The 18,704-nt window shown below is 49.3% G+C and overlaps 2 protein-coding genes across 4 annotated transcripts in view; both read right to left on the reverse strand.

Annotated features, from left to right (window-relative positions):
- Positions 1 to 2,551, reverse strand: part of DTNB (dystrobrevin beta) — a 505,091-nt gene extending 502,540 nt beyond the window's left edge. For both annotated transcript variants that reach the window (XM_068143073.1, XM_068143070.1), the window contains exons 1-2: positions 2,372 to 2,551; positions 1,594 to 1,669 (exon numbers count right to left, since the gene is read on the reverse strand). The gene's annotated coding sequence lies outside the window, so the exon portion shown is untranslated. The remainder of the gene's footprint in view (positions 1 to 1,593; positions 1,670 to 2,371) is intronic.
- A 5,252-nt stretch (positions 2,552 to 7,803) lies between these two features.
- ASXL2 (ASXL transcriptional regulator 2) overlaps positions 7,804 to 18,704 on the reverse strand; it is a 154,898-nt gene continuing 143,997 nt past the window's right edge. For both annotated transcript variants that reach the window (XM_068143067.1, XM_068143068.1), the window contains one exon: positions 7,804 to 18,550. In XM_068143067.1, the coding sequence (XP_067999168.1) occupies positions 16,133 to 18,550 (2,418 nt within the window). In that variant the 3' untranslated portion in view covers positions 7,804 to 16,132. The remainder of the gene's footprint in view (positions 18,551 to 18,704) is intronic.

Consider the following 18,704-nt stretch of genomic DNA (forward strand, 5'->3'; position numbering starts at 1 on the left):
TTCAGCATCTTTGTAGCTTCTGCTGGACTCTCTCCAGTAGTTCCTTGTCACTCTTGATCTGAGGAGCCCAGAACTGGACCTAGGCCATGAGGTTGTAGCCTCACTAGGGTCCACTCTTTCCCTATTGAATAAGGTTATACCAAGTCCTAATCCATGGGGAACACCACAAACTGCAGGCCTCCAACTCCAGAGTGAGGTGCTCCCTTCTTGGTACCAAAGACCACCTCAGCAGCAGACTAGGGTAAGTCATTAAACAGCTACAAATCAAAGACAAGAATAATGGTAAGAAGCAGAAACCTAAAGAGGATGTAAGTAGGCTGATATGGTCAAAGCAATAAGCTCAGCAAGCCACTTCTGGTCTAGCATCCTGGACAGATGAAAGCACAATAAGAATTTAATGGCCAGAGGAACAGTGTTGCTGGGAACAGTACGTGAATTCACCAGTCTGGAAGAGTTTCAGCAAAGACTGCAGCATAATGGGAGACCTTACTGCTCTCTACAACTACCTGAAAGAAGGTTGTAGACAGATGGGGGTTGGTCTCTTCTCCCAGGCAACCAGCAACAGAACAAGAGGACACAGTCTCAAGCTGCACCAGGGGAACTTTAGACTCTAGGTGAGGAGAAAGTTCTTCCCAGAAAGAGTAATCGGCCATTGGAATGGTCTGCCCAGGGAGGTGGTGGAGTCACCATCCCTGGAGGTGTTCAAAAAAGGATTGGATGTGGCACTTGGAGCCATGGTTTAGTTGTCAGGAGGTATTAGGTTGGACTTGATGATCTCTGAGGTCTTTTCCAACCTGGTTGATTCATTCTGTGATAAGTCACAGCCAGTCTTTGTCAAATGTCCATGTTTTGGTGAGAGTTGACTGCCCAATCTGCCCTGCACTGTCCAATACCATCTACTAGTACAGGGTCATAGACACTTAACAGGATAAAGAAAAAAGAAGAGAAGAAAAAGCCCAATTGTCTAGTCCATTATTTCCCAACTTATAACCTGTAACTGAGACTTCTGACTCTGAGTCACTGGTTGAGGCACATGGAATGTTTTGTCACTCGGCAGCCACTCCAGACTATAGTTTCAGTTTTGGGAACCAGAGTGAGAAAACTGAAAGCACAAACCATTTTCAAGGGGCAGTCATGCTCAACTATTGATCAAATCCTAATTTGAATATCTCAGATTCTATTGGACACACATTTTCAAGCAGCACAGAAACAACTTCCAAGTATCCTTGTGCTCTCCACCCCATTCTCCACGGCTCATCAATCCCCTCTGAAAAAGAAAGTACCATGCTCATGCTCTGCACACCAATGAGGCTCTCCTAGGTCTCCAAAAGAACATCCATTGGCTTCACCTTCCTCATCTATGAGAGCTGTTGTGTGAAAGGTTTATTAAATACAGGATTGCATTTCACATAGCAATACTTTTCCATGTCCAGTATTTCACATAAAGTACAGAAATCACTTCTTCATTCCAGAAGCATGTCACAAATGAAACACTTCACTATCAGTTCTGTGAATGTGAACAGGCAACTGAAATCAGTTACCTACCAAAGTCTTTAGTTCAATATCACAGGCAGTTGCAACAGCTCACATTACCTGAATTACACTGAGAAGTCTCTCAGGACGACTTCCACTTTCCTGGGCTCAGTTTCTTCAAGCATTTAAAGACAATCTAAAAAGATGGGAAGAAAAACGTGGATTTTTTTTTCCAAGATGAGGCTTTCCACAGAAAAATAACCTCTCATCCCCTCTTTTGCAGTTACAACTGTGACTACGCCACTTCTCCCTGATTGTGTCTCCTGTTAATTACAAAAGTAATGAAGCCTGCAGGTTCTGTGTCTACGTGAGCATCTGTCTGCTACAAGATGAAAGAACGAGACAGCCAGAATCACTCGGGTGCCAGGACTGTTCCTGCTACCAGCCAACAGCCTCCACAAGGAGTGCAGCGCCGGCAGGGCGCGGGGCAGGTGAATCTGCCAGGCTCTCTCCAAGGTATCTGGGGCCCGTTTAGAAGCACCGAGACGGCAGCGCAGCTCCATTCCCTCACTCCCCAGGCCTCCCGGCGGCCGTCCCGCTCGGCGCTTCCTCCGCGCCAGGCCCGCAGCTCGGCGAAGCCCGTCAGCGCACACGCAGCTCCCGGGGCTGACGCGAAGGGCTCTGGCTCGGTGCTGCCGCCAACACCTTGGCGGTCAGGAAGGGTGCGTCCCGGACGTGCCCGCCGGTCCCTGAACCCTGCACGGGCAGAGGCGGCACTGCAGGGGCATCCTCCTCCCTAACAGGCCCCGCACCCTCCCGCTCCGCGGGCGGTAGCAGACCTCACAGCGCGCCCGCCTCGGCCCCGCTAGCGCCTGTCTCCGTCCCGCCCAGCACGCACCTCTCCCAGGGACGGCGGTCCGGGGATGCCGGGGGGCGGGAAGTACCGTCCTGGTGGGCTCCAGCCACCGGCGGCAGCGGCTCCGCAGGCGCGGACGGCCCAAACGCCTCCGTCAGCCTCCCTGTTCCAACCAATCCCAACACACCTCTGCAGGGGCGCGCGCACCCTCGCCAATCTGAACCCGCGCCCCGCCGCGCCCCGCCGCGCCCCGCCTCACCCCACCCTCTCCGACACCCTCAGCCAATCAGCAGCGAAGCCTCCAACCCTCCCGCTCCTGTACGACACCCATTTGGCTGTCCAATCACGAGGCACGACTCTTCCCTCACCCGGCGGCGGACGTGTGTGCGCTCCCCCTGCGCCCTCCGTCCTTTCACCTCAGCCAATCGGCGGCTGGGGTCGTGCGCTGCCAGTGCGCGCCGTCTCCCTTGCGCCAACCTGGAGCCCGGGGCCTCTCTTGCACTGCAGCCAATCAGCGGCCTCGCGCGCTCCCGTCTCCCACCCCACAGCGCGAGGCGGAGCACCCCTGCCTCAGGGCGCGGCGGCGGAGTTCAGTGTGCGCGGCCAGGGGGCGGCCTGGCTCCGGTCTCGGCTCGGGCTCGGGCTCTGCCTCTGCCTCTGGTGCCTGTAGAGCTATGTGGAGCACAGAGGCAGCTTCTTGAGGCCACAGAAAAATCCGGAGGTTAACTCTGAACCTGAGGGTGCCCTGTCAGTGGGACCGGGTAAGGCCTGGTACAGGCAGGTTGTAGTAGAGCATTCCGCGGAGCTGCAGCAGCTCCAGAAAAGCAGTGTGGTGTGTGTGCATATACATGTATGTATTTGTTGTCTAAACGATTTAAATGTTTACCAAAGATTAGGCAAGTATGATAGCTGTGCTTTGAGACCTTGGTAAGCAGAGTGGGGAGCCCCTAAGAACAGAACATTGTATCATCCATTGTGTGAAACAAAGAATCACAGCATGGTGGGGGTTGGAAGGGACTTCTGGCGATCATCTAATCCAGCCTCCACTAAAACAGGGTCACCTACAACAGGTTGTCAAGGGTCACAAAATGCAGGTGGGTTAGGAATCTCTGCAGAGAAGATGATGACACCACCTCTCTGGTGAGCCTCTTCCCGGGCGCTGGCATTCTGAGGAAAGAAGTTTCTCCTCCTGTTCAGATGGAACCTTCTGGGTTCCAGTTTGTGCCCAATGCACCTTGTCCAGTTGCTGGGCCACACTGAAAGGAGTCTGGCCACATCCTCTTGCGCCCCCCCCCCCCCTCCTTTAATAGGGATAGCAGTGAGAAGACACTGGTGTAGTGCTTCAGCTCTGTCAGTATGTCTTGCTGAGACTAGCTTCAACAGGTATCCTTTGTGCTTGAAGGGCAGCTTTGGCTCACAAGGAGCTGTGGACTTCAAGAACAGGCCAGTCATACACCAGGGGAGTCTTCTAAAAGCACCCTGCTGTGTCTCATAGCTTCCCCTGCCAGAGGAACAGCAAGTTTTTCATGTGACAATCTCCCCTGCTCCATTCTTTGACCATCTGTGGCCAGCTGGATAGCACTGTGGTACAGCAATCAACTATGTCACAGCTTGGCTCGCTGGCACCCTCACAACAGACACCAGTACGTGAGTGTTTTCTGAGGAAGATTGGGCAGGGTAGGCATCTGCCAGGCTGTGCCTGCAGCCTCCCTCTGCTCAGCATCCCTGAGTGGAAATACCACAGGTTCCTTCTGCAGAATTCTGTGCCTGTGGGAAAGGAACAGGGGTCTTAACACTGTGTGAAGAAGAGAGGCTGCTAACATGTATGGGAAAGAGATTTTGGAATAAGGAGCAGAAAATGGGAGGGGAAAAGAAAAATATGGCTTAAATGTTCTAGTTAGTGCTGCATTGATTTTTTTTTTTCCCTGAGCTTTATATGTGCAAATGATAGTAATGGGGCCCTTTTCCCAAATCCTGGAGTCAGGCCCACGAGTAGCAGTGGAACCAGACTTGGCAGAGGTGGTTGTTTCTGCTGGCTTCGTCAACACTAGTGAATTAAGTAGCAGCAGGACGTAGGCATTGGTGCTGGAGTTTGATGGTACTGTTTAACTGTTGAAACAGGTACCAAACAGTGCATTTTAGTGTGTATCCAGAATAGTTTGGGTGGGAAGGGACCTTTAAGGTTGTCTAGTCCCCTTGTAGAGAGCAAGGACATCAGCTAGAGCAGGTTGCTCAGAGCCCCATCCAACGTGATCTGGAATGCTTCCAGGGATGCTGTTCATAACACCACTATGAATAATCTGGGCCAGTGTCTCATCAGTGGTGAAGTTTGCAGACTTGCAAAGGTTGTACACCATCCCATCATGTAGGTCAATGCATTGGGTTTGTGTGCAAGTGGATAAAAGAGACTGTGGTGAGGCAGACTCTGCCTCGAGGTCCATGGTGGAGCAGATATCCACCTAGCACCCACAGAGGTTCATGGGTGAGCAGATATTCACCTGCAGCCTAGAGAAGACCCTACACCAGAATCACAGAATACATCTGGTTGGAAGAGACCTCAAAGATCATCCAGTCCAACCTTCAACCCAGCACTGAAGGGTCAACACTAAACCATGACTCTAAGCACCAGGTCCACACACTGTTTTAACACAGCAGATGGATGCCCAAAGGAGGCTGTGACCCCTTGGGAAGGCCATGATGGACCAGGCTTCTTACAAGACCTGTGGCCCCATGTAGAGAGAAGCTCATGCTGGAGCAGCTTTGCTGGCAAATCCCTGTGGAGGGGACATATGCTAGAGCACTTAATGAAGAAATGTCTTGCATGGGAAGGACCCTGTGCTGGAGAACTTCAAAGAAGACTGGTGGAAGGGACTCCACACTGGAGCAGGGGAAGAGTGTGAAGAGTCCTCCTGAAGAAGAAGGAGTGGCAGAGACTGAGTACAGAACTGACCATAACCCCCATTCTCTAACTCCGGCACTACTGAGGGGGGAAGGAGGAAGAGACAACTGGGAATAAAGCTGCACCCAGGAAGAAGAAAGGGGTGGGGAGGTGTTTTAAGAGTTCGTTACACTACTTTGAATGAATTTGCAATTAACTGATTTCCCCAAGTCTTGTCTGCTTTGCACATGACAATGATATCCCTGTCCTCATCTTCACTGAGAAGCCTTTTGTTGTACTTTCTCTCCTGTCCAGCTGAGTTGGGCAGTGATAGAGCAGTTTCAGTGGGCATCTAGTCAGGGTCTACCCACCACAGTGGTTAATAAAGATGTTAAACATCTGGACCTAGTTCCAAGTCTCAGGGACCACCACTAGTGACAGGCCTCCAACTGGACTTTGTGCTACTGATCATAGCCAGCTAAGTGTTCAGTCCGCTGTCCTCTTACCTACTTTGCACTTCACCAGTTGCTCTGTGTTGTGGGGGAGTTTGAAAAGCTGTGCTGAAGCCCAGATAAATATCCTCTGCTCTTCCCCCATCACACATGGCCAGCATGTCAGTCACTTCACTGCAGAAGGCTATAATGTAATAGTGGTCAGGCATGGTTTTGTCTTCACCAACTACAACCAATCACTTTGCCCTTCATATGTTTATAAATGGTTTCTAGGCTTACTTGCTACATCACTTTCCCAGGGACTGAGGTGAGGCTGGAGCAGCCTTGCTCTTCTTAACCATAGAAACAACTTTTGCTTCTGCCTAGTCTTCAGGAACATCCCCTGATCACCACGACCTTTATAAGATAGCTGGGGTGGCCTCACAGTGACAGCAGCTGGCTCCCTCAGTCCTCCAAAGTGGGCACCAGCTCCTGATGGAGGCAGAACAGGCTGTTCCCTTCTGAGCTGCTGTGGGTTGCTCAGTGTAAATAGGACAATATAGTCAATGCATGCTCAGCCCCTTGGCTTCAAGCCTTTCCTTGACAAAAGGGAAACCAAGCCTGGGCTGTGGCCCAAACCAAAGTCACTGCCTGGGAAGGGAGATTGATGGACATGGTTTGCATAGAATTCTTCCCATTCTATCATGGTCTTGCAGTACAGATGCCTCCAAGATGCCAACAAGATGCCAACATCCATTTGCCCAGCATTACTCCATTCTAGGTCACAGCTTCTCCAAGCGATGCTGGGGCGGAGGTAGGGGAGTGGGTAGAGGAGGAACCACAGCAACAGCACACAGAATATTTTTTCAGCTAAAGAAAAAGAGCAGCAAAAGTGTGGGGAGAGAGGACTTCCCTCATGCAGAGTGTGTTGATGTAAAAAAAAAAAAAAAAATTAGCTGAGAGCATCAACAGTGTGTGCCAGAGAGACAGGAGGTACAAGGACTAGAGCAACAACTGTCATGCTCCAAAGCACCCCAGCTGATTTCACAGAATCCCAGCATGGTGGGGGTTGGAAGGGACCTACAGAGATCATCTAGTCCAACCTCACTGCTAAAACAGGGTCACTCACACCAAACTGCCCAGGATTGCAATGTCCAGGTGGGTTTGGAATCTCTGCAGAGAAGGATATTCCACAAACTCTCAGGGCAGCCTGGTCCAGGGCTCCAGTATCTTCACAGGAAAGAATTTTTTCCTCATGTTCAGATGGAACCTCCTGGGTTCCAGGTTGTGCCCATTGCCCCTCATCCTGTCACTGAGCACCACTGAACAGAGTCTGGCCCCAGCCTCTTGCTCCCCACTCATTCACTGTTGATCAGCACTGAGAAGATCCTTTCTGCCTGCTCTTTTCCAGGATAAACAGCCCCAATGCTCCTAAATTGTTTCAGGACCCCAAGTAGTGAGGCCTGAGGGGACTGCAGGATGTTTATTAAGGCTTTGTATGTGTAATGGGTTGGGGCAAACCCCCTCCCCACCACAGGGCAGAAACAACGACTCAGACAAAGGGATTGCAAAAGTGATGGAAAGTTTAAATAGAAAAACAATTAAAAAACAAACACCAATGAAAGCTTTACAGAGAACCACAAGCACCGTGACAAAGAGAGAGATCCCAGAACATACCCAAGGACATACCATCCCCACCTGGGGGTACACCCAATCCCCCCCAGGGCTCTTTCCTCCCCCCCCCAACCCAGCCTTGGGCCTGAGCAGGCCCAAGGGAGGCGGCTCACGCCATTTTACCTGGGCTGCAGCTGGGGACAAAAGAGGAAGTGAAGACCCCGCATGGACATTTTATAGGGGAGCAGGGCATTATGGGAAATGGAATACCTGCCTGTGACCACCCCCCTGGGCTGGGCCCACCCGTAAGGACCTCCCAGGTGTGTTCTGTGCAGTGGCATCCGGGCCAGCACCCAGCCTAAACCACCACAGTATGAAACCAAATTTTCCCCTTGAAATGTGTCAAGCAAGCAAACAAACAAAACCATTACAGGTGCCCACAGCTTATAAAGCCAGAAAAACCTGGTTCCCTGTTGTTTGTAAGGGTCCTTGAAAGCCAAAAGTTTGATGGCTGAAAAAAAAAAAATCAACATTAGCAGAACTAACGACCATAAAATCATATGTTTTTTTTATTTAACGTAAAATGAAACATGAAGATAAAATACACATTTGTCCATGTGCTGAAGAACTACTGTATTTTACATTCATTTATAAAGCAGGTAGTTTTACATGACGGGGGGAAAAAAAGTAAGTGGGAGGAAGAGGAACGGAATTGGCAAGAAGACCTCAGCCACAGGGCAGGCTTTACTTGTCAAAGTGCTATCTCCTAAGGGCACGCAGATCTCCAAGTGACAGGTTAGAAACAGGCTGGTTTTAGCACTCCTCAGATCCCTCTCAATGCTGGTGAGAAGCTAAGGTGGAGTCTTATACAGCCAAATGAGTGAGACGCTGCCAAACCACCTTTGCCAGGATGCATAGCTGCAGAGCACACCTTCCTTCGCTGGAACCGGCCTGTGCTGCTTTTGAACACCTACTGACTTAAAATTGCCTTCCCCCCTCACCCAAACCTCACTATATTTCTTACTAAATTTGACTTTGCCAACAGACTTTGGTAGGATATGGGCTTGCAAGCGCACAGATGATTCTTGGCAGTGCAAGGTGCTATATGTCCAGCTGGCTGCTTGTGGGTCTATCCTTGGTATACCTCTAGACACCCGGTAAAATCCTCGTTCCTGAAATCCCCATCCCTGAGGCTCAAGGTAAAGCTTGTCCCACCTCAGCTACCAGCTGAGAGCATCTGCACATGAATCCTATCAGCTGGGAAACAGCCCTGTGGAAAGCTGCAGCAGCTACACCGCATTCACTTCTACACCTGCGCTGTCCGTTTTGGGTCACATTCCCTGGAACTGGGCCATGAGGATCTGGAAGGGTCCAAAAAATTAATGTCTTGGCCCAGCTTTTCCTATATAATGTAGCATCTGAGAAGTCTGAACTGAAAGGTACAAGAGAGACAAAAAATGTTAAACTGGGAGAAGAAGGGAGATGCAGCAGTACCAGGGGAATAAGGAATGTCTGTTTAAAAGTGCAGTCAAAACACATTGCTACCATATACTTTGTCTACCCACCTATCTTAAATAAGAAAACAAACAGAAAAGCTGTAATTCCATCCTAGGTCTGTGGTGACTTTGCAAGGTGTAAGGTCACCAGGAGGCTGAGATGGAGCCGGTCTTGCTCTGTACAGCCAACTGACACATGGCTGAGTGTGCACATGCGCAGCCCCCCCCCCCCCATATAGACTCTATATCCACACCAGAACAGCAGGGCTTCCTCATAGTGCAACTCTTCATGGAGTGAAAGCCCCCCTCAGTGTGCTGACAGCAAGTTTGGACAAAACTTTGGGTGCCATGGTTTGTTTTTTCAAGCGAGTCCACTAATAACTGAAGCAGTATAAAACTGTCAGCTGCCTTTTCACCTTTCAGATTTGTACTTTTAAGAACTTGTTAATGCCTCTTTCTTTTCCCCCACATAATTTCTTTCCCCACCTCCATGCCCACCCAGGTCCCAGCAACAGATAATTGCTGCAAACATCTCCAATTCCTACACAAGATTCCTGCAACTGCTGGCTGGACTAAGTGGAACGGTGTAAATGTCACTTGAGACTCATCTAAGCCAAAATGGGCACCACGGAAAAGGAGAGGTGAGTGCACTGTCTCTCCTGTGCTGCAGAGCCGTTGCCACCTGATTCTCAGCAGAGATTTTGTGTTGTCTCAGGGGGCTGCAGATCTCCCAGTCTTTCACAAATGAGCAGCATGTGCTGCTTGCTCTGATAAATACCACCAGGAGGCACAGCGCTCTCTATCAGCATCATCCTGCAACCCCACAATCTGCACCCCTGTGCTGTCTGACCAGCGCTGCAGCTGCCCTCTGCAATCTGTGTGTGTATTAGGTAGTTGCTGCTCAAGAGAAGCATCTCCAGGAGCCCCTTTCTGATGAGAATTCTAATAGCTGCAGAGATGGATTGTCCTCTGCAGCAAGATTCTCAGCAAAATTCCTACAAAGCAAAACCTGCATCTGCTCTGAGCATGTTTCCTTCCAATCACTGGACTTTTGGTGTATCATTTGAATTCCCCATCAGGTGCTCATGGAAGAAATGAAGCCATTTAGTAACATTTCAGTGGCACAGCAAAACAGAGTAGCTCCCAATTTTGTTTTGGTTGAGTAGCTTCTGAACCAGTCCATCATATCTTTGGCTCTAAAGGCAGCATTGCTTGTATAAAAGATCCACCTCAACTTCACCATCTCACCATAGGTTATTCTGGGTGGGTTATAAGGCAAAATGAATGACCATTAACAGAAACACACACAGGACACAGGACTGAGAAACACTCTGGATGTCCTACCTAAAACTGCTCCAGAAGCTCTTCCCAACTCCATTTGCTCCTGAACCTCTGCACCCCTGCAGCGGCGCAGCGCTTTGAGTCCTTCTCTCCCTCTTGTCTTTTCTTCCTTTTGTTTTCACACATGCTCAAACCCAACCAGCTCAAACCCTTTTTAATACATCAAAAGTGTAAAACAAAGCCTATATGAAGTACATACAGAATATACATACACATATTGCCAATATTGAAAATCCTTATGTAAAATATGACTCCTCTATATTATCTGTGTAAAAAATACATCTGAAAACGGTGCCAGCTAGAGTTTGCTGTACAGACACTCTACTACTTAAGTCCCTTTTACGACGGCAAAAGACAGACAAAAGTTTAGTATCTTCTAAAAGGTGTCACAGGCCCATTGTCAAAAACAAGGGACAGACATGGCCAACAGCATCAGATTTCTTCTTTGCGAGAACTCCCATTTTTATTGCATCCAGGGAAAACAAAGCAAAAGTTCTCCTGCTAGTAAAACAATTCTCAGCCTTGCCAAGACACTGCATACCCCCATACCCTGTTTATCTACTTCATAAATCATCCTTTAGCAATTCTTTTTTTTTCTCCTTTTTTTTTTTTTACAGATACTAAAATATATATTACTTAAAATATATTACTGTAAGCTCTTAAAATTGATCTTCAGTTATATCAAATGTATAGCATTAAAAAAACCCCAAACAACCTAACAAAGAAAATCCTGGATATCATCATCTTAGCAGATGTGGGAGCTGTTCCCCCAGTGAGACTATGCTGGACCTGACATCTGGAAGGGACCCTCCTCACTCACCAAGTTAACCCCACAACCAGCAGATGGGCTGAGGGTGCTCCTCAACACAACAGCAGTGTCCTGGGAATAGTCTTCTCCAACCCCACACAGCAATTAATCCATGCTAATTGGATTATGCACAAGCTATCCTTTCCCTCCCACTGCTGCTGCCACCCACATGCTCAGATGTGGGATTCTGGATGTTCAACCATTGCCAGCCCAGTCAGCCCTGGCTGGGGAGAGCCCAGCACCCTCCTCCACCAACCCCTGAAACCATAAAGCACAGCCAGAGGTGGCTTCCAAACAGCTGAGCCTAAGCAAAACTCCCATGTGAAACCAGAGTTTGTTCAGGGCTTCGAGCACCTCTGGTGAGGTGAAGGGGCTGCTGACCTTTCAATGGAAAACAGCCCAGCCTGTTTTATTTCTCTAAGCTGTGGTGCTCCAAGTAGAGTCTGCCACCAGAGCAGTGGTGAGTTCTGCTCCAGCCCTACCACAAGCATCTCACACCACTGCCACGGGGAAGACTGACCATCTCCAAAGAAGATGGGAGGATGCCTGGGCAGGGCTGGTGCTCCTCACCCTTCTGGTGGCCTGCCACACTTGAGTAGTTCAAATGACCATCACATTGAGCCTCCCTGAAAGAGAGAAGCCCAATTCCTGCTCCCAACCCACCACTGCTTTCATGCCAGGTAGGACCCAGCCCCAGGATAGTTGTGGCTGTAGCAGCATGAATTTCACCCATCAAAAGTAACAACCTGAGGATACCCCCTGCCTGCTAACAGTTTGACCAGGAACTTGCTGCCCCATCATCTATTTCTTACCACCATTACAAAGCCACAACTCCGCTGACCAGTGCTAACTGCTGAGTATTTTGGTCTTTCCTTTTGATTTAAGAAGGGACAATAAAAAACACACTACCAACCTGCCTCAAATGCTGCACTCACTCAGAGCTGTGTTCACTGCTCTTCTGCAACACAAAACTGGGAGGTTTTGTACTGGAAGGTTGAATTCTGTTGATCAGACAGAATACCTTGTTCTCACTGCAGGACCTGGATGTGGCCTGAAGGGAAAAATTTAAAGCTGTGTATCTTTCCTTACTCAAGTTGTTCTTACTCCTATAAACATAGTTTGATGTTTAGCTATGAAAACACCGTCTCTCAGGTTTTGTGTTGTTTTTTTTGTAACAGCATTTACTATAGTGCTGTGAATTTACTACCCAGCAAAACAAAGTCTAACACTATGCCACAGCATCCCTCTTACTCTTAAAACCAGTGTGAAGGAGGTTTTACCACTTGGTTGGAAGGAACAGCAGGAAGGTGGCATGATGGGAAGAGTGGAAACTGCTGGAAGGAGCCTCAGCAGCAGGGCAGCAGCAGGCTGATGCCACTTTCTATGCAGACTGCAGAATTTCCCCCTTCTAAAGTCCTCTGTGCCATAACCAGCACTGTAAAACATGCAAAGCTTTCAAGGTTTTACTTCACCTGAACTTCAGAGACATTATCACACTGAGCTCTGTCATTTCTAATGATTTCCTAAGTAATTCATTCCCTCTTGCAAACCTCTGGAGGCTGTTCCATCAAGCTGTACTTCATAGCTCAGAGCTTCTGTTAAAATCAAAGACATGCAGTTAAAAGAATTTATTTTCTTAAAAAAGAAATAGAAGAAAAGTAGCCCAATAAAAGTGCTGAGCTGTTAAAATACAACTAAGGCACTGAACAGAGTTGTAAACTTCCAAATTGTGATGTAAGATGCCTACACTGTCCACAATATGCCTGGAGACACCAAGGTCTTCATGGTCACTACACATCCCAGCCTGGGACAGCGATGGCCCAGCAGGTGTGTTCCTGCAGGACCATGCATAGAGCAGAAGCTTCTTGCCCTGCCAAAGCAGACGCTCAAGAGGTGCCTGTGGCACAGAAATCCAAACCCATGCACTACAGAGCTGTAAGATTCAAAAGGAGGAACCAGCTAGGGCCACAGCCAGGGTTGGGGACTGTTCTAAAAGATGCCAAGAGCAGCCTGTCCAAGGGGAAGCTTCAGTGGGTTGAAAAGCCTACAGGGACCAAGATCACAGCCTGCTGCTCCCTCATCATCTTCCCCCTCTTAAGCACTCTTGTCAACCTAGAAAAGTACAGTGATGAAAGTAAAGGTATGAACAGAACCAATCCAATTATGCCAGCAAAGCCTCTCTGCTCTTATTTGGGGCAGTTAATGACTTTTTCAGTTTGTTTTGTAACTAGCAATAATCTGTAAATTGGATTATACTGGGAGACCTGCCTTAGGGAGGACTGAGAGTGTCTGAGGATTGCACTGGTGTCACTTCTGGCATATCTAGACAAAACTTAATTTAATCAGAAGTGGACAGACGCTGCTCTCAGTGCTGGGCTCCCCAGGGCACACAGCTTGAAACCATTTCACACCACCACAGCCTAGGATGTAAAAAAAATGGCAGAAATTCCTCAAAGAGCACTGGAGATAGAGGCAGGCAGCGATAGGCTGCTGTCCAAATCAGTGCTGATGGATAAGTCAACCTAGGGAACGAGATTATCCCTATTATAGCACCTGGGGATGCAATGGGAGAAGCCAGCCCATGTTTGGTGGTCTGCCCTTCACACACGCAGGTGGCAGAGGGAAGGTAGACAGACCAGGATGTGTTTCTCCACATCCACAGGTTTCTCCCACCAATGTGTGCAGCATGATGGATGTTGCAGTTTGAGCTGGGTGCCCCCTGCAATGTTTACTTCCTGTGTCCAGAAGTCCAGCCCAGAGGGGTGGACACAGGAAATTATGTAGTATTTCCTACCACAATTCTTTGCACCACTATAAGGTGCAGTGTGGAGTCTAGCACCTCCTCTTTTCTTCCTCCTCCATCAGCCGGTAACTGGGGGAGATGATCTCCCGGCCATGGGCCTGGTTAGGCCCAAGGCCACGGGGGGATGGGCAGTCTCAGATCTGGCCAGCTGAGACTAGCCTAGCAGTGGGGGGGGGGGGGGAAGGAGGAGCCCTGGGGGTTTTGGGTGCACCCTCAGGTGGGGATGGGATCTCTCTGGGTCTGTTTTGGGGTTCTTCTTGTCACTGTGTTTGTAGCTTTCTGCATGCACTCACTGTTTTCTATTTAAGCTTTCCATCACTTTTGCAATCTGTTTGTCTTAGTCGTTATTTCTGCGCATGGTGGGGAGGGGGTTTGCCCCAACCCATTACAATGGAAAAACTAGAAGGAATTTTTGAGCAGGATTGGAGATTTCAGGTTTAGATTTAATAAAAAAAGGGGGGGAGGGTGTTATTTCTAACACACTGTCAGAAAGCAGAAGTCACAGCTCACCAGTGAAGATGAGCAAATGGAGACCAAGCTGCATCTCTGGTTAACTCACACCCACAAATCCTGCTCTGGAGGACACCATGCTCTGCTGGGCAGAGAAGAAAACGTTTCTGTTATGATGTGATGAAGTCTGTGACTCTTTTCTTTATGGTTACCAAATAAATCACCACCTGCCCCTTAGTAAAACACACTGCTTCACAGGGAATGCTTCCTGAACTCTGCCAGCAGCATGCCAGGTTCTGGGGCGAGGGAGAGGGCAAGGGAAAGCAGTAGCAGTCAAAGGGAGAAGAGATAGGCTGAGGACCCCTAGATCACCAAACAGCTGTCCCACCTGTTCTGTTAATATTGCTTCATCTTAAAAAGGCTTTTGGATTAAAAGTGAATTCAGTGCTTTTCCATCAAAAAGATACATAGAACTGTTCCCTGACCACAATGCAGTATGGCCCCCACCCGCCCCCAACAGCAACATGGGACTGGAGGTGACTGGTGACTCTGATGTTCTTTGTTTCAGTAACAACAGACAGACGGTGGATGCGATGCAGACGTGTTGTGAGACATGGAAGCGCAGCTCAGCCTGTGCGTCATTCACCAGCCTGACACCTCGGTTCCTCCCTGTGAGAGCAGAGGACCCCTTTGCAGCTGCTTCCATTAACCCAAGTGAATGCATTCCTGAACACCCAAAGGGAGGATGAGCAGCACTAGCTGTGTCCCACCACCACACACAAGTCCCATGCACCCCCTTCCAGTCTTTCCCAGCTCTCAACCGGGCAAAACCCAAGCTGAGTCAAGCCTGATTTGGTATTTTAAAACACAAAGAGACGTCCATGGCAGGCTGATGGCAAGGCCCAACAAGACACCTGCATTCCTTTCCCTATGCTTAGCTAAATATAAACTCTACAGAGCTCAGAGAGGTCTGACTGATGCAGGGGCTGGAATGAGCACAGTTAAGAAAACAGCAGGACTGAGGGTGACACTGAGTGCGTTTCGCTCTCATCATGTGCTGTGACAGTGGATGGTGATCGGGGATGACACCTTCCAGCTCGCTCAAAATGCCTAAGAAAGCAGATTTCTGACAGTCCAGAAATGAAATGTGGTTCAGCACATATTTGTGACCTCTGCTTTAAATGGTTCCTGGGATTACTGATAATCAAGGTTACTGAGTTGCTTTAGTGATTTAGATTCCTGAATCCTATGGTTAGCACAGCTGCAATTTTCAGTATTTACCAGGAACAAATCAAGGCACTCAAACAAGGTCACTGCAGCTGCCTCCCTGACAAAGAGGGACATGCAAATTAAAACCACCAGCCCATACTTCACAACCCAAAATTCCTTCTTGAAATGCCCTGATCACAAGGCAAAGGCAACTGCTTGAAAGGCTGGTGCAATGGCCTCCTAGTTCTAAACAATTGGAGCTAAAATTCTGAGCCAGGCAGCAACCCAGTCAGGGCTTTCCACTCTGGTGCTCGTTATCAGTCAGTACAAATGTTTAGTTGCTTGATTACCCAATTCTTCTCTTTGCCCAGAGAAGACCACCACCAGGCTAAGGTTTTGCCAGGGGTTTGTTCCCCTCCATCTAGAGCAGAGCTCAGCAAATGTGCTGAAGAGCAGGAAAGGGTTAATGAAACTGCAGTACAAGTCAAACACTACCTCCTAGAAGATTGAAAAAATATTTTTAAACAAAATAATGTGACATATTTACATAATTCCTTAAGTGCAAACTCTTGTCACAATTCACGTAGTTGAGCTGAGTTTAGACTCACTGTACAAGAAGGTGCTCTTTCTGTAATGAAAGAAGAACTCTACTCTGTATTCCTGATTCTGTAACGTGTCTCTTGTGCAAGGCAGTAAATTTCCTGTTTCTTCCCAATGTAATTCCTAAAGCAAACCCAACATCAAGCCGTCCTCTTCCCCACTTCCCGTCCTGGTTACCGCACGACGAGGCAGGAGACACAGAGCTTAGAGGGGCCAATGCAATCATCATGGCAGAAGGCACCGCAGCCCTTGCACATGATCATGGCTTTCAACCTGCAGTAACATTTGGAAGGGGAATCCTCCATGCTGCTGTCTTCAGCGAAGGCTTGAACAGGGATGGGTTGACTGTGGTTGCCAGAGTTCATAGCCTGGGTGGTGGGAATGGTGGTAACAGTCACAGAAAAAGACATGACGTTCCCCATGCTACTGGACAACTGATTGCACTCAGACAGCCCAGTCATAAGAGACCCTTGATTCACATCCGGGGAAGTGGAGACATTTATTGTACCACTATAACCGGGCCCAATGAGCTGTGGGGCAGTGTTTCCAGACAGCTTTGGAGGGTGTGAAGGAGAGAGCCGTGGAGGCTGCTGCTGCCCAGAGTCTGAGGACAGTACAGGAGGACTGAAAAGCTCCGGACTGCCATGCATTTTTCCCCTCATTGCATGTGCCACCTGCTCTTGGGCAGCCTGAATAAAATCTTGTGCTAGTGTAGTCCCATCAAAGGCCTGAACATTCTCCTTGCTGGCTGCTGCTGCTTGCTGCAACACGGCTGCTTCCGTCTTTACACCCTTCTTAGCAAGGGTGCTGTAATCTGGAGAAGTCATGCTATGAGATACCTGCTCTTTTTCACACTGACCAGCAGCCTGCAAAGCCTGGGGCTCCTCTTTTACACTGATATGTTCCTGTTCATCACCAGTGCTCTTATCATCTGCATCTCCTTCCTCACTGCTGCTGCCATGGCCAGCTACCTCCTCACATTCCCCACACTCCGGTTTCAGGGCATCAGCAGGACTGCTCAGGCACAAGCGGCTTTCAGGGTTCAAGGAGAAGCCTCTCCTCAAACTCTCTGAACCACGACCATAGGTGGAAATGTTGAGCAGATAATGACCAGACATAGCAGGCTTGGATGTCCTTCTGCCCATGAAACCCAACATAAATCTCTGGCTGTTGGAGCTGTTTTCTACCTGGAAGCCTGAGTGAGTGAGATTCAGCTGTGAAGGCTGAAGGACTGGCAACAAATTCTGCCTCTGGACCCTCTTGATAAGAGTCTGAAGAATCTGCTCTTGGGTTGTCTTGCTGAGTGCCTCATGGCACTGCTGCTGCTCAAGACTGGGCTCCTTTCCCAAGGGGAGTGGGAAGGTCCTTTGAACGTGAGGCAGAGGCCAGTTCTGGCAAAAGATTTTCCCCAGCTGTGGTGTGGGTAAACTGGGTTGTCTTTCCCCACCCTCAGCTCCAGTGCTGTTCCCTGCTACACTTGTAGCACTGGATGCTGCTGCTGCTGCCCCTTTTTCTTCATGAGGAGCTAACGGGACAGTTTTCATTGCTGCTTTGGTGAGAGGCTTCGGCAGGATTTGCTCCAGAGGGACGTTCTTGCCTTGAAGAAGCTGGGTGACCAAAGGGTTGTTAGCAGGAATACTGGAGCTTGGTTTTGGGAGGGCTGCACTTGAACTTGGATGAGTTTTAAGGCTAGGCATTGCTGATGAAGTGTGAGAGGGTGGGATGGATGCAGCAGATGGGACCACACCTCCAGCCTGGCCTTCTGAGCTCACGGATGTTAGCAAAGACATTGGAGGGGAAGGAGATTTGATTTTAGAAACATCTAATATGGTCCCTCCTAAGGCTGTAGGTGTTACCTTAATTAGGCTTGTGCTGGGATCCGCTGTGGATACCGTGACACAGACCGTTCCATCCCTGACAGCTGGTGCCCCACGGGCCTGGCCAGGCCCGGCCAGAGCAGGAGGTACTTTCTCTTGTTTCTCTTTGCTACCAGCATACTTGGAGCCTGAAGTCTGACTGACAAACATGCTCAGAGGGCTCCGCTTTAATCTGCTGGTTTTCTCTAATGCCGGTGCCGCAGATGAGGAGGGGCTGGTGCCTGTATTGCTGGCCGGAGTTCTGGACTGCAGTGTGGAAGTCTGCTGTAGTTGTGCTCTAGAAGGATTGTGAGGTGGTGCCTGCTCTGTGGCCTGGTTCTCCACCTGGCTGTGGGTCCCTGGACAATGGGAAAGAAACCTTGAACTTCCCCCGCTTCCAGTTCCTGCCAGTTCCAGTGCATTTCCTCCAGTTCCAGTTGTGTTGGTTCCACCTGATGCTGTGTTACTCTTATCTCCTCCACCTCCTGGTGGGGCCCCACCACCTCCTGGTCCAGGCCCTGGGACAGCTCCCCCATTGGAGGCAGCGGCGGCAGCGGCAGCAGCGGCAGCAGCGGCTGCTGCCCTCTGAGCCTTGGCTTGCTGGGCTTTTGCCTTGATGTCTGCCAGAGTTCTGGCCCCTGTTCTTCCTGGACTGGTAAGTGAGAGTGGGAAACGTACCCTGGGAGAGACCTGGCCCGCAGGAAATGGCATTGGGGAGATTCTGGAGATGGGAATCTGAAACAGAGGAAGAGAAAAGCACAACTGAGATACAGGAAACATTCAACCCATGTATTTAAGAACTTTAGGGTCTACAGCTGGGGCCTTAGAGAAATAGTTGTAGTGTTGGAGAAGTGTCTTGGATAAATCCCTCATCTCCCTCACCTGAGGC

Source organism: Melanerpes formicivorus, unplaced genomic scaffold (genome assembly GCF_026170545.1).
Source record: "Melanerpes formicivorus ecotype bairdi unplaced genomic scaffold, bMelFor1.0.p_v2 SCAF_9, whole genome shotgun sequence".
NCBI classification, from domain to species: domain Eukaryota; kingdom Metazoa; phylum Chordata; class Aves; order Piciformes; family Picidae; genus Melanerpes; species Melanerpes formicivorus.